The sequence below is a fragment of the Haemorhous mexicanus genome, chromosome Z (genome assembly GCF_027477595.1).
Source record: "Haemorhous mexicanus isolate bHaeMex1 chromosome Z, bHaeMex1.pri, whole genome shotgun sequence".
Classification (NCBI taxonomy): domain Eukaryota; kingdom Metazoa; phylum Chordata; class Aves; order Passeriformes; family Fringillidae; genus Haemorhous; species Haemorhous mexicanus.
Genome location: NC_082381.1, coordinates 77787290 through 77802576, shown reverse-complemented (window position 1 = coordinate 77802576; position 15287 = coordinate 77787290). Strand labels below are relative to the sequence as shown.

Sequence of the window (15287 nt, the reverse complement as noted above, 5' to 3'; positions counted from 1 at the left end):
TTACCAGGGTTTCCACTTGGTCTCGCTATATTTTAATGAGTTTGAGTAAGTTTTCAGAGTAGCCTAGGGAGGAACATTACATTATATCTGTTAGATTGTTAATTTTAGTTCAGCATAGCTTTTTCCTGCATAACTTCACAATAATCTCAATTTGAACTTCTAAGTAGATAATTTATTTGTTCTTTCTTGCTCCTAGGTTGTTCAGCACTGTGTGAGCTGTCTTGGGGCTGTTGTGAACAAGGTCACCCAGAACTATAAATTTGTGTGGGCCTGTTTTAATAGATACTATGGTAAGCAAAATCATAACAAGTAAATGTCACTTTTCAGTTTTGAGTACAAGTCTTATCTTACCACAAATAAACTCTGTGATAAAAATTTTTATTTTACTGCAGGTGCACTTTCTAAATTAAAAAATCAACACCAAGAAGACCCCAACAGTACAATACTTACTGCCAATAAACCAGCACTCCTCAGATCACTTTTCACTGTTGGAGCACTGTGTCGGCATTTTGATTTTGATCAGGAAGATTTTAAGGGCAACAGTAAGGTAAAATAACTTTCATTTATTCTCCATATCTTAGATATAATTCATGTTCCACTTAATTTTGAAAGCACATTATTCGTAGTCCCCCAAAGGTACATATTTTTCCATAATCCATATGGTATAGCTTTCTGGTTTTTAAATACATGATTTTGCAAGGACTGTGCAGTAAAGTTGTATTTCTCCTTTCCTTTTATATATATATGTTTTCTATAAGAGATTAAAAACATCTGTTTCATCTTCAAATAGCTATTAATTTTGTTTTAATTTGCCCAGGTTAACATTAAGGATAAAGTCCTTGAACTGCTGATGTATTTTACAAAGCATTCAGATGAAGAAGTACAGACAAAAGCCATTATTGGTCTTGGTAAGAAATATTAATTTTTTTCTTATTCTGCTCTAGTAGAAATTAATGTATATCAGTAAGAAATCACATATTTGTGTAGTCACCGTAGAGTTTGCCTAAAATCAAAACTTACAGCATATTTTGTTTGAGAACTGGTCATAGCAAAGCTGTCAAAGTGTTGCTAGTTGCGTAAGTCTGCAGCAGCCTGGGTGCTTTTGACAGTGGATGCCTTTTGATGTGTGACCAAGTTGTAGAGGGCAGCAGATTTCCCAGGTGATGAAGATGCTATTTTTTTTAACTCCACTTGCAAGTATGTTGTAACTGAAAACCTTGTTTTCAGTTCACAAGGTGAAAAAGGATGGAAAAACTTGGAATGTTTTAAGGGTAGGAGCAGGCATTCTGAAGGGGTCAAGGGAACTGCTGTTTATGGTAGCTGGATGGCCTTTGTGAGATTTGTATGGCATTTCAGTGACTTGCAGTAGAAAATTAACTGCGACTGACTTAGGGACAGAAATCGTACATCCAAGGAAATCTTGTTTGGGCAGATAGGTGTTGGTGTCTGGAAGAGCTCAGTTCATGGTTATTGCTTGGTTTAAAGTAAATTGTCTCCAAGGCCTGAGACCCTCTGTTGTATGATTTAACTGTGGACAAGACTTTGCCTCTTTATGTTGCTTTTTAGGTGACTTTTCAGATATCCTACTCTAACACAGTCTAGGGGGGGGTTCTGAGAATAAGGATCAAGGCTGAATCTTCATTTCATATTCCATGAGAAACAATTTCAAGACAGTTGAGCAGGATTAATGGCATTGGAGTTGCCTCTGTTGCATTAGCAATGCTGTGATTCTCCAGACTAATTGCATTTTTTCTTGGCATTATGTCAATGTAGATGATACTTACCTATAGTCCAGTCCAGTTTAATTGCACTCTACAGAATATCATGTGGGGTAGGGTCTGTATTCCTAATCATAGACATTATTACTCTACTCATGGATATGGAGTATGTCACATTTGCCAAAAATGTTTCTAAATTATAGACTAAACTGCAATCTGTTTTGTCAGTAGTCATTCTTCAGATTTTTTTTTCTGCCTGTAAAAATATCACTGTTTTTGGTGATCTATTGATTTTGTCCAAGTACTGATTCTGAAGATGGCTGTTGGATGTATGGAGATGTGGTAGACAGTGCAAATTTCCACCTCAATCTGGTCACTGAGCAAAGTTGTTGAACTCATTCAATGTTTGTGAGCAGCAGTACAGTGAAAAGGACTAGCATATGATAACTCAGCATTTATATATGGTGAAAGGGGTCGTGTGAAGAATGTACTTTCCTATCAGCCTTTCCCTTTAGGAAGGACACTCAGCAGTTTTAGCCTTCGCCTCAGGTAGTGCCCCTGCTGTTGAGGGATTAGGCCTAATTCTAATGTTAATTATTATGGTTATGCTTCTTTTCCAGATGTGTACTTGAAAAACAAGTTGAGGATATAAACTTGTTAGTAAATTTAGCTAAACTTTTAAGTACCTAATAGTTAATATTTTACTCAACCAAGTTCAGTGCTTACTCTAAAGATTTTTAACAGAGTGAAAACAAAGGTGTGAATAGAAATGGTGTGGCAACATCTCTGAGATGAGAATTCAGTCCTTAAAAAAACATACAGCAGGTGCCTTTCTTCATCTCCTATGGCAGCCTCTTATGTCAAGATTTCTTTCCCAGTTAACTGGGGATGGAACAGTAAGATTTTCCCTGAGAATACTGGTGGTTTATATTTCTTAAAGTGAATGAAGAAAAAGTTTTATGTGCTGTTACAGATACATTCATGTGCTTTTCATTTTCAAAATTAACTGTAAGAAATGGGTTGGACTTTGCCCAGAGGCAGCCAAGTTACAAACATCAATATACGCTTGTATAGACCACACAATCATACCACATATGCCAAAGACCACTCCAATTTCTTTTTCTTCTCTTTTCGCTTTTTCTCACCTGCTTCTCTGCTTCTTATTTTGGGACAGAAATGAGATCTGAAGCACACTGGGGACTTGCCTTGGACTTAGCCTTTACCTATACTGTCTTCTTATGTGTATGGAGCCTGTTTTAAAAACTTGACTGAATCTTCCCTGTGTTACAGCTATTCTTATATCTTGCTCTTGCATAGTTTTATTTGCTTTCATTTCTTTCCCCCATTTTTCTTTTATATTCCTATTTTTCCTATGTGCCCATTTAAAATCTGAATTTTTTGTGACTATAGAAAATGCATTTAATGTCTGCTTTTCCTAAACAGTCTTAAAAACAATTAATTAGTTAAATGTAAATTAAATTAGGATGTTATGTTCCCATTACAGTTTTTTTAAGATACTCCATAAGAGTTTGTCAGCAGCACTTCTATATCTACATACATTCTCTGAAATTGTATATACTGCCAGTAATTTAGAAAAGTGTTTATTAAATACAGACTTAAGAATAGCCAGTTCATTGGCAAGGGTAGGACTACAGCTAAGAACTGTTCTGTAGTGTTTGTCTTCCAAAACACATAGTCTTGGGAACACTTCAGATGATCTTCAAGTGAAGACTGCTGTAGCTATATGAATAATGACAGCAAGAGGTACAAATTTTACTGTGTTCTGTTCCCTGGTGACTGTTTTTTCTATTATGATGTTAAATACTCATGGTATTTATCAATTTTCCCACATTTTCTCTGCATCTGTATGAGTCACATTTTACCGTTGCAGCAAAATGTTTGTTTCTAGATGTATTAGAATGTCTGTATTAGAAAAATAATAGATAATTTTTGGTAACATTCCTTTCTCATTCTTATGATAGCTCCTAGTCCTTCAGATGCAGGCCACTACATCTGGAACCACCTGGTTCCAGACCTGTACAACTTTCTGTGCCTGGGTCACTTCATTTTATCCATCGGAGTTGTGTTAATAGAACTGTCATGGCTCTCGCAACTCCTTGGTAGCAACAGCTGATGTCCACATGGAAGTGTGATACTGTTTGGGCTAGAAAAAGCTATGCTGCTTGGAGGAGATAAATTTCATACCTTTCTTCTGAAGAACCTAAAAAGCAGAAATGCAATTTCTATATTATAATAATGAGAAACCATTTCCTCTTTTCTCCACTCTTAGGATTTGCATTTATACAACACCCAAGTTTAATGTTTGAACAAGAAGTGAAGACTCTGTACAACAGCATTCTTTCAGATAAGAACTGTTCAGTAAACTTAAAAATCCAGGTGTTAAAAAACCTCCAGACCTACTTGCAGGAGGAAGATACACGTATGCAGCAGGCAGACAGAGACTGTAAGTTCTGAGTTCTTCTGTGCTCCTGAGCTTTGCAAAACCTGATTTGTTCCATACAGTTACTATGTATCTGTGCTGAGTCACTTAAAATAGTAAACAGATCAGTAGTATTGTACCCAAAGTATTTTAGAATTATTTAAAAAGAGGTATATGCATAGATGTATTATTTTCTTCCAAGATGTACAAATATTGGAAGCAATCCAGAATTTATAATTGCTGTAATGACGGTAATAATATTTTTTTATCAAAAAAGCCTCTAAGTTTATTTGAAGATAAAAAATAATAAGTACAACATTTTAATAAATACTTTTTTAAGGAATTAAGACTTGAATTAAAATTTTGTCTATTTTTTCTTATATGTTTATAATTAGACTGTTCTGTGTTTTGTGAGATCATAAACCTATTCTAAAAGACAGCAGAACTATGTATTTATTGTGAAAGATCAGCATATATCAAGTGATGGCAAAATAAGTAGTTATACTATGATGAGTATGCTATTGCTTTTGTCCTTTTTACAGGGAAAAAAGTAGCAAAACAGGAAGACCTGAAAGAAATGGGTGATATTTCCTCAGGGATGAGTAGTTCCATCATGCAGCTATATCTCAAACAGGTCCTTGAGGCTTTCTTTCATAACCAGTCCAGTGTACGCCACTTTGCTCTAAATGTCATTGCACTGACATTAAACCAAGGTCTCATCCATCCTGTTCAGGTATGATAGGCTTTTGTGGTGGGACTTTTTTTTTAATTCATGTTTTTAGAGGCTTTTGCACTTGCTACATAAATTTCTAGGTCTTCTCTTCTACCTGTGTTACAGCAGTTTCGTACTGTAGCCAGAGGCCTTTACAAAAGGCATATTTTGAAATTGGCTTTATGTTGTTAGCCCACAAGATTCCAAATGGTTCATTATCTGTTTTTTGGATTAAGATGTAAAAGCCCAGGCAGTACCTAAAGGGCATGTAGATATGTATATTGGAGCATAATTCTGTTACAGCTTTGAGGTATATGCCAAAATGTTTTCTTTGTTTAGCTCTTTATCCTGTGTCAGCTTGCTTCCACCTCAATCCCTAAATCCTCCAAGCACTATGGAATTTTCCACAGTCAGTGTCAGAGCTTCAACCATCATCTCCATCACTCTTTGCTTACATAATGTTTTGTATTAATTTTTGATGCTGCAACCATTGCACATGTTCAGTCATAAGTGGTTTTTTGGGGTTTTTTTAAATGCAATTGTATTTTAAATTTACTTTAGAGTTTGAGAAAAAGGGAAATTATACCTGAAACCTCACAACTTCGTTAGAATACTGGTGTCTCGTAGTATTTTGTTCTATTTACTTGAAGAAAGGGTAGTAAGTTGCATAGATCTTCGTATTCTAATTTCTGCAGTAGAAACAAAGAAAAATGACTGAGAAAGAGGAGGTACAATGCCTCTGAATAACCATTTCTTTGTTTTTCAAGTGTGTGCCATACTTAATTGCTATGGGCACAGATCCAGAGCCCTCTATGCGAAATAAAGCTGACCAACAGTTGGTGGAAATAGACAAAAAATATGCTGGGTTCATTCACGTAAGTAATTCTAATTTAACATTTTGCAAAATACTGTTATGTTCTCTACTGGTTTAACACTTGAATATGCTTCAGCTCCAGAAAAAGAGTATAAAGTAAAAAAATAAACAATAACAGTGAGCAGTTGTAAAGATGACTCCCCTGAGAAACAGAAAGGATAATATTATTTGAAGTGTCTCTTCTAGTCTACAATTTCCTTTATTTATGATTCAGAGTAATATTCTCCACAATGAATAGTATTTTAAAGCCTCTATTTGATAAGACGTAAGGACAAGTGTTTCATAATGTTTAGCAGTGATTTTCCTGTATCAGTGGACTAGAAAAGAAAACACCATGTAACAGTCAATAGAAGTTCTTAGAACTTAGAACTTCTATTGGAAGTTCAATAGAATATATATATTAGAGTGTGGAAGGCACCAAGGCTTTATAAATTGTAATCTAAGCAGAAGAAGCATAGGAAGTTGCTTACATCCGATGAATCTTGATGAAAAGAAAAACTAAAGCCTGTGTAGGATGTGGAGTTGTGGCATAGTGCCAGTTCTGCTAAAGATCTAAAATGAAGCTGCAACATTCTCTGTATTTTGGAAGATCCCAGTATAGGCTCTCTCTGTGTACTATGTTGTAGGACTTCTCACATGTCCTTCTTTGTATTCCAGTGCATTTGGAGCATTGTACTGTTGATGGCATCCAAACAGATAACTCATCCATTAAGTGAAGGCTAGCAGATGAAATTTGCTGTGTTAGGCAGCTAGGATTTGAGACAGTGTATAGACACATAGACAACTTTGCTGAGCAGCAGCAGAGGTAGTATGAGGACGGCTGGCTATGCAGCCTAACTAGACAATCAGTTTGTTCTGAAACTAGAGCAGGACGGTTGAAGTGAGTAAAATAAACTGGAAATTATTGGATATATGAAAAAAAAAAACCAAAATAACCCCAAATACTAATTTTCTGTTGTTAGTCCTATTGTACTCATATAGATTCAGTTATTGGTTTCACTACAGGGGATACCAAGCATATACACATGATAGAATATTCTGTTCATGTATGAAAATATTTCAATGTTCTTGAAAATTGTTTAAATTTAAATACCTGGCTATAGAGGGTAAACAGATTAGCTGTATGTTCCTAGCAGAATTTACAGTCAAAGCAGTTTACAAGACATTCTGATCTCTGCCACAGGCTCTGTTTGACAGGTCAAATCTGTTTACCATCTTAAAAGGTAGTATTGCCTCAGTGTGTGTTTTTAATGTGAATTTCAGATGAGCATCCCTTTAAAAGGATTCAGATGTACTGCTTTGGAAGTAATGTTTTGAATAAAAAGAGATATATTTCCATTTCAGATGAAAGCAGTGGCTGGTATGAAGATGTCTTACCAAGTACAGCAGGCAATTAATAGCTGCCCAAAAGATCCTGTGAGAGGTTTTAGACATGATGAATCATCCAGTGCACTGTGTTCACACCTCTACTCCATGATTCGAGGGAACCGTCAACACAGACGAGCCTTTCTAATTTCTTTACTCAACCTCTTTGATGATACTGCAGTAAGCACCACTTTTCCTTCACTCAGAAAGAAGTTAAAATGCAGCATTAAAAGCTTAAGTTCTCCTTTTATGATGTATTTTTATGACATAATTATTGATAGCTTTATCCCCAATGTACTTTTTTTGCTTTCTAAAATAAGGTATTTATCTATGTAATAGAATGCATGTTGTATCACTCTGTACCTTTTTATACTCAGTTTGGACTAATTTGAAATAATGTATCTTTAGGTATGACTAAATTTTGCATTTATACAAGTTGTTTAGAGTGGATTTTGGGGGCTATATAGAATAAAAATTGTGGTCATTTTTTTTGCTCTAGATTCTTAGGAGCACTGCAGAAGTACATGAATCCAGGATATTTCTACATGTATTCACGTGTAATTTTTTCTTTAACTTCCAGAAAACAGAGGTGAATATGCTTTTGTACATAGCAGACAATCTAGCCTGTTTTCCTTACCAAACACAGGAAGAGCCACTGTTTATAATGCATCATATAGACATTACACTATCAGTTTCTGGTAGCAACCTACTACAGTCGTTTAAAGAGGTATGTGCATTTATATTTTAGTATATTTATGGTGGTTGGAAACATAAGCTTCTCTATAATGTGGTCAATTTTTCAGTGAATGCAGTACCATTATTATTGCGTGAACCAGTTGCATTATTTGGCATGTAAACAATAGTTAAAAACCAGGCAACACTGTTTTGACCTTTATCTGGTAGACACTAGTCAAAAACTCTACTTACATTGCTGCTTATATTATTAAAAAATAATGATGAATTTTGAGATCAAATTTATATAATTTCCCAATATGGCTGAATAACAGTTAATTGTATGCCTCTGAAAGCACATGAACCTGAAATCATTATGGAATACTAGTTTGTTGTGGTTGTTTGTAAAATTTTAATAATAAAATCCAGTTGGCAGTCTGTTTTGTTGTCAAGTAGCTGATGGCAGTTGCATTTGTGTTGCCTGAGAGATTTAAAATACATTGGTTATTTCAAGAGAGTAGTGGTCAGTATTTCTTAAGGCAGTGGTAAGAACCTGAATCATGACAGAGTACCTGTTGTTATGGCAACACACAACCCTGTAAGTGAGAGGCCTCTGCTTCTTAAACACGTCATTGTCTTCCTTTCCTGAACAGCTGTTACAGTAGAAGGTGCAAATTGTCAGGAAGCAGTTTCTATAATGTCCAGTTTAACTAATAAACACAAGTCAGAGCTGATGCCTGAAGGTTCACTGCTTGAAATGTACTGTGCTTTAAACTTTCACCCTACCAAAATTGATTTTTAATCTGCTAGAAAGACACAATACATTCTTCAGGTTGAGAATCAGTGTGTAGCACCCAGCACCAAAAGGATGAGATCCTGCTTAGGTCTGTGTCCTGAAAAATGATACTATGTGCAGTAATAATGCATATGTGAAATTAGATCTGTAGATCTACAAGTAATTGTAGAACTAATCATAAAATGGCTAGGGTTGGAAGGGACCTTAATGATCACTGTGTTCCAACCCTGTGTTATGGACAGGGACACCTTCCGCTAGACCAGATTGCTCAGAGCCCCTCCCAGCCTGGCCTTGAACACTGCCAGGCATAGGGCAGCTGATTATTATTAATTCATTATTAATTCATTATTAATATCATCACTTTGGTCAGTAATTAGTGTCATAGAATTTTAGAGACAAGGATTTAAAACCACCTTGGACACCAAAGTACTTATGGAAATCTCTGTGAGAAACAGAAATTATGTTCAGGTAAAAGAAAAACAGAATTTTCTTCCTGATTTATTGCATTTGGCCTTCTACTGTATTTTGCTGTCACTGCTAATGAACTTCAGCAGTCTTTTAATGACAACATAGCAGGGGAGTGCTTGTTGCTTCAGTTCCTTCTGTATGCACCTTGCAAGAAAATCTCGGTGTTGGATAAATTTTTCAGTATGTCTTTGCCGTAAATAATTTTAAGACTATCAAGTTATAAATTAATAATATTCTTCAGCAAATTCTCTTTAAGGTAGCAATTATTTTGGCCGATTATTTTAGGAACATACATATTATTTATCCTAATTTTGGAATGTGTGTTAACTTCTTTGTTGTGCAGTCTATGGTGAAAGACAAAAAAAAGGAAAGAAAGCCTTCATCGGGGGAGGAATCCGAGAGTGACAGTAACAGTGGCAGCGGGAGTGAAAGTGAGGAGGAAGCTTCTAAGCCTCGGAGGTTACGGAAACGAGTGGACTCTGATTCAGATTCTGATGAAGAAAATGATATAAATGCAGTGATGAAGTGTTTGCCTGAAAATTCAGCTCCTTTAATTGAATTTGCTAATGTCTCCCAAGGCATATTATTACTTCTGATGCTGAAACAGCATCTAAAGAACCTCTGTGGATTCTCTGATAGGTAAGGCTATTTAGATAATAGGACACTTACTATGCAGTGACATTTTTCTGTTTAAGTTGATTGTAACTACCTATTTAAGCAATACATTTGTGTAACAGAGAAAAAAATTTATTATGTTGAACTTCGGCTTAAAAAATGCAATTATTTGATTTCTTACCAGGCTTTCTGTAATGTATAGTGATTCAAAGACAAATACTTATATTGGAAGTTTTAAAAGATTTTTGTTCAAATTACTCTGGACTTTCCTTTAAAGGTCTTCTTTTTTGTTTTCTTTAAACAGCAAAATTCAAAAATATTCTCCATCTGAATCTGCAAAAGTTTATGATAAAGCTATAAACAGGAAGACGGGAGTGCATTTCCATCCAAAACAAACTTTGGATTTTCTGCGGAGTGATATGGCTAATTCCAAGATCACAGAAGAAGTGAAGAGGAGTATAGTAAAACAGTACTTAGATGTAAGTAAAGTTGCTTTGCAGAAGGTCTGAAATCTTTTAATACAGTATAAATTTGAAAGTAGATTTCAAAATGTTAAGTTCCTGGTTACCTTATGATGCATGGATCTTTTCAGGATGTTTAGCAAGACTGTATTTCAAAGATTTTTGAGATGTTTAAACTCAGTGATAATTAATTTCAGCTTAAGGACATTCATCTTTATGGAGTATTTCTAGTATTTTCCAATTCCTGATATCCATGGTGTATACCTCTCCCATATTACTTGTTCACTTTATTCCTGACTCTTTCCATCATGGGAATAGAGACTGTGATTTATTAACTCTCCCTTGCCCTGCACCAATAACAGATAGAGAAAACTTGCCATTTGGAAAACTCAGGAAGAAAGCCTTTGTGTATCTACCAAAAAAAAAGAAAATCATGAAGTTGAGTTTGTATAACACAACATAAGCTGTTCAAGTTGTCTGCTGTTTGTTTTACCCTGTTTCTTTATTTTGCTACTTGTTTCTAACATAATGTAATGTGATATAAATGCCCAGGTTTAAAGTTACAAAGTGAACTGATCTTTTTTTTTTTAATAGTTCAAGCTCCTTATGGAACATTTGGATCCTGATGAAGAGGAAGAAGATGGAGAGGTGTCAGCTAGCACAAATGCTCGGAACAAAGCAATTACCTCGCTGCTTGGAGGAGGCAGCCCTAAAAACAATGCAGCTGAGACAGAGGACGATGAAAGTGATGGGGAGGATAGAGGAGGAGGCACTTCAGGGGTGAGGCGGAGGAGGAGTCAACGTATTTCGCAGCGTATTACGTAAAATGATTTTTATGTGCTTATAAATGTCAGTTTATTATATTAAATGTACACCAAGTAATGTAATCCACATGAAAAAAAAAAGCATTTTGTAGATAGAGATTCTCTACTTAACCGTTTATACAACTTTTGTAGAAAGTTTAACAGAAAAGACAATAAAAAAAAAAACCAAACTAGAAAATGAGATTTATCCCGTATAAAAAGTTATTAATTTTCCTTTGGAATGTACTGTGTGTTATCCTTTTTATTGTTGCCAAGTTTTTATGTAGCTTTATGATTCATGTGTATATATAATTTTATATATCAATAAGAGATAAAGACACGGGTACAAATTAAGAGTATGTGGTTTTACAAGGATATGTTAACCCCTTGGCGCTGGCGGTCGCGGTGCGTCTCATTGCCGGCAATGGAATGTGTGCCGGGGAATCCCAACTCCCGGCGTCAAGGGATTAAAAGCAATAAAAGCAATAATTTCACTAAAGTTCTTTTGTGTAACACTTGGTCTTTTTTCCCCCCAATGTTTTAGTCATTGAGAAGGTCAAAACGAAATTCAGACTCTACGGAGTTGGCAGCACAGATGAATGAAAGTGTTGATGTCATGGATGTCATCGCTATTTGCTGTCCAAAGTACAAAGACCGACCACAAATTGCAAGAGTAGTACAGAAAACCAGCAATGGCTTCAGTGTTCAGTGGATGGCAGGCTCCTACAGTGGCTCCTGGACTGAGGCTAAGCGCCGTGATGGCCGCAAACTGGTGCCTTGGGTAGACACTATTAAAGAGTCAGACATTATTTACAAAAAAATTGCTCTAACGAGTGCTAATAAGCTGACTAATAAAGTTGTGCAGACTTTACGATCGCTGTATGCCGCCAAGGATGGAACTTCCAGCTAATGAATTTGTACATGCAGCCAAATTTACAGGAATTGAAATAACAGAAAAACTTGAAATATCAACTTTCTGGCAAAAAAAAAAAAAAATCAGTTAAATGAAGAGTAAGAATGGAACCTGGGACGCGGGGAAAAAAGAAGGAAATGTTTGGTAAACATTTTTGTGGGAGCTTCCTTCGCTGTTGTGCAGCAGAAACTTCTCAGTTCATTTTTACTCCCACTGTATTATAGTTTAACAAAAAAATTGTTTATATCTTGAAAGAAAAACCTTTCTGTTTAAAAAAAATAAACAAGTGAATGTTGGAAATTAGTCTGTTAATGTTCTTAATAAAGTGTTCTTGGAGTTTAACCTAGCAGCGGATGGCTTTCTTTAGCTTAGCCCAGTTTCCAGGAAAGCATTGTTTTTCCAGGCTGTAAAGTGGCAGAATCTCCTGGATATATAATTTATTCTGTTGAAGAAAAAAAAAAAAAAAAAAGAAAAAAAGCATGCAGTATCTATGACCTATCTGCAGGAGGAGTTTTTGTAAATGTAGATTTTGATGTATTAGGTCACCCTGAAATAATACAAGAAAAGGGATCCCCAGCCAATCTGGTGGAACGAATACTGCAATAAATTTTTTTACTTCTCTTTGTTACTTGTCTGTTTCCATTTGAATTTCTTATTGTAAAGATCTGTTTAAATCCATTTATATTATTTTGCAGTCTTTTATGTAAAATTTACTATATCAGTGGTTTTCAAAACAAGACATAAAATATTGTTTATACAGTTTGTATAGGCTGACTTCTGAATAATTGGTATCTTTTTATTTTTATCCCTAGAGGGGTGTAAACACAAGTTAACTCCAGGGTTTTATTGTATCTGCAATATTTAGTATTAACTATATGATTTAGCACTGTGCCAAACACATTTTTCAAGAGTACATTTTGATATAAAAAGAAACTATAGTTTATTCCTTGTATGCTTCAATTTCTTTCTAATGCTGTCCAAGTGGTAATTTATGATAGTTCAGATTTGGGGAAGGCTGAATGACTCTTTTGCTTGGGAGAACTGGCCATGTATGCATTTCTCTGGGTTAATATAGAGAGGCTTGTGTCAAGAGGAGCTTGCTACCAGTGTCAGAGGAGTGAATGGGTATGAGTCTGGGCAATTACACTACATTCCTTCACAGGTGAATTTTTTAAGAAAATGTTTGTATATTAGACTAATTTTTTACTAATTGAAAGATGTTTTCACATTTTGTAAATTGAAAAAATGCTATTGAAATCTTCCAGAAGTATTTGCTTCAACTGCCTTGCCACAACCTTTCATAAGCAGTCTTTCTTTTTCTCTTTTCTTCCTAGAGAGCAAGAAAAGCAGCATATTTGCAAACAGGAAAAAAAAAATCTAAAAACAGCTAAACTTTCTAGGAGTCTATTAAACCCTGGTGTCTTTTCCAATGTATTTATTGAAAACAGGTGTTCCTCAACATAGTTATTTTTCTATTACATTTTGTTTCTTTTAAAAATTTAATAGGGCTGCTCTTGTGAAACTAACTTGCAGAATTCTAATGCATAATTCAATTTGTGAGGAATAGTAACAGTATTTCAAAATATTGATATGTTAAAAAACCCAAACAACCCATTAAACAAATTGTTAATAACTCCTCAGAATCCAGTTAGTAAATTGTTGGGGAATGCCTTTTTGTTGTTTCACCACTGGAATTTTTCTGAACAGATAGGATTTAGCACCTCTTTGTTTGATAGTGTTGATAGTGGTCTCTTCAAAAAGCCACGTCTTGGGCTAAGATTGGTGTTGTTAAAGGAGGGAGAAGTAGAAGAAGCAGGAGTCAGTCCTCTGCCGCTCTGGAAACAGGACAATTTTTTCGCAAACAATGAAAGACTATGTTTCTCAGGGCCAAGGGCAGCCTTTTTATACTGGCAAACTCATGCTTGGAGACTAGAGGGGTTGTATGACATGTCAGATATTACTGATAAGCAGAGTTGAAAATATTTCACCAAGAAACTCCCTGGTAATAAACCCAAGGATTTCATGCAGTTGCAGCTTAAAATTAAGTTGGCTGTTAGTAATTCCTGATGCAATTATATTAAAGCATCTTATTTTTAATAGGTAATACAAATATTTCCTTGTTCATTTCATGTGGCTTTTCCAATAGCAAAGATGGGGGGTTATTTCAATTTGCTTGGTATTTATTGGAATAAAATTATCAGAAAGAAGTTATAATTGAACAATATAAGTTTAAAGTTGAAGTCTAAAGTTGTCTTAGTTGAGAGGATTTAAACCATTATTATACTGTATGTTATGCCAGTGGCATACACGCTCCTTGATGGGATGTGATGGTTGTTACATAATTTACAGTTATAAAGTTGATTATAGATGATTAAATAAATTGAATATGATTCTTACTAGTTAAAGAGTTGAATTTTACCCTCCTGAAGTACACAGAGTAATACCTAGTCTGGTCTTGCCCATCACAAGGGCTCTGGTTACTGGCTGTGAAAAGAAAAGGTGGCAGTGCCCCGTTTTGGGAAACAAACTCCTGTTTGCTGTGTGAGACTCGGGCTGATGGCTCTCTGCAGCATGGAGTCAGTGCCCAGTGTCAACAGTGGCATCAGTGCAGGGCTCAGCCTCTGAGCAGCAGCTGCAGTGGTACCAGCACAAACCGCGTCAGTAGCAGCAGCACACACCGAGATAAGAATTTCTCTACATGACAAAATGTTTGATTTTGTTTTGGTTATTCTTTAAGTGCTGCAGTGCAGTAATTGATCCAGTGACACAATTTTACTCCTTTGTATTGACCTAGCTTTGTAGTATTTTTTCACTGTATGGCTATAGATTTTTACATGTATAACTATAAGATTATTGAATTTTTTATTCTTCCTGCTTTCTCCCTTTGAGTAGAGGATCCATACGTGGAACTTGTTGCAGTAGCTTACCTAACAAAGGGGTATTATCAAGGTTTTAGAATTAACACTAGCCATATTGTACTCCTAAGAAAACACAGACACTTCCACAATCTAAATAAGAATGAAATCATTATTTTTAATCTTCCACTTCATACTGTAAAATTGCAGAATAATTCTTGAATATTTTCAAGATCACAATAGTTTTTGACAGAACTGTAATTATAAGTATTTTTTTAAATTATTCAGTAACACCCTTTTGTATTTTTGAGGTTCTTACTTATATTAACTACTCTAATGTGTACAAAAGTAGGCATGGGAAATATTCAGCATAAGTATTTTAGTGAGAAGATATTTAAATTTTTAAAATTTGAATCAAACTTTAGCCTTTGTTTTGCTATTGTGTTGTCACTAGTAGGAATATTGTTACTGCGGAATAATTAGGTTGTGCTAAACAGTAGCTCTAACATGAAATACCTTGCAGCCCTAAAATAGTTCTTAAATGTGTTTGTGGCTCATGTCAAAAAAAAAGTTTTTAATCAGGTCTGGCTCATCT

The 15287-nt window shown here is 35.2% G+C and overlaps 1 protein-coding gene across 8 annotated transcripts in view; it reads left to right on the top strand.

Moving 5' to 3' along the window:
• NIPBL (NIPBL cohesin loading factor) overlaps window positions 1-14236 on the top strand; it is a 157709-nt gene extending 143473 nt beyond the window's left edge. For 7 of the 8 annotated variants that reach the window (XM_059836606.1, XM_059836613.1, XM_059836610.1 and 4 more), the window contains 12 exons: window positions 197-290; window positions 393-547; window positions 818-908; window positions 4009-4182; window positions 4701-4891; window positions 5638-5745; window positions 7089-7289; window positions 7690-7836; window positions 9389-9684; window positions 9965-10139; window positions 10716-10901; window positions 11469-14236. In XM_059836606.1, coding sequence (XP_059692589.1) covers window positions 197-290; window positions 393-547; window positions 818-908; window positions 4009-4182; window positions 4701-4891; window positions 5638-5745; window positions 7089-7289; window positions 7690-7836; window positions 9389-9684; window positions 9965-10139; window positions 10716-10901; window positions 11469-11834 — 2184 coding nt within the window. In that variant the 3' untranslated portion in view covers window positions 11835-14236. Of the gene's footprint in view, window positions 1-196; window positions 291-392; window positions 548-817; window positions 909-4008; window positions 4183-4700; window positions 4892-5637; window positions 5746-7088; window positions 7290-7689; window positions 7837-9388; window positions 9685-9964; window positions 10140-10715; window positions 10943-11468 lie in introns of all 8 variants that reach the window. The other variant, XM_059836608.1, reaches the window with a different exon arrangement.
• The last annotated feature ends 1051 nt before the right edge of the window (window positions 14237-15287 follow it).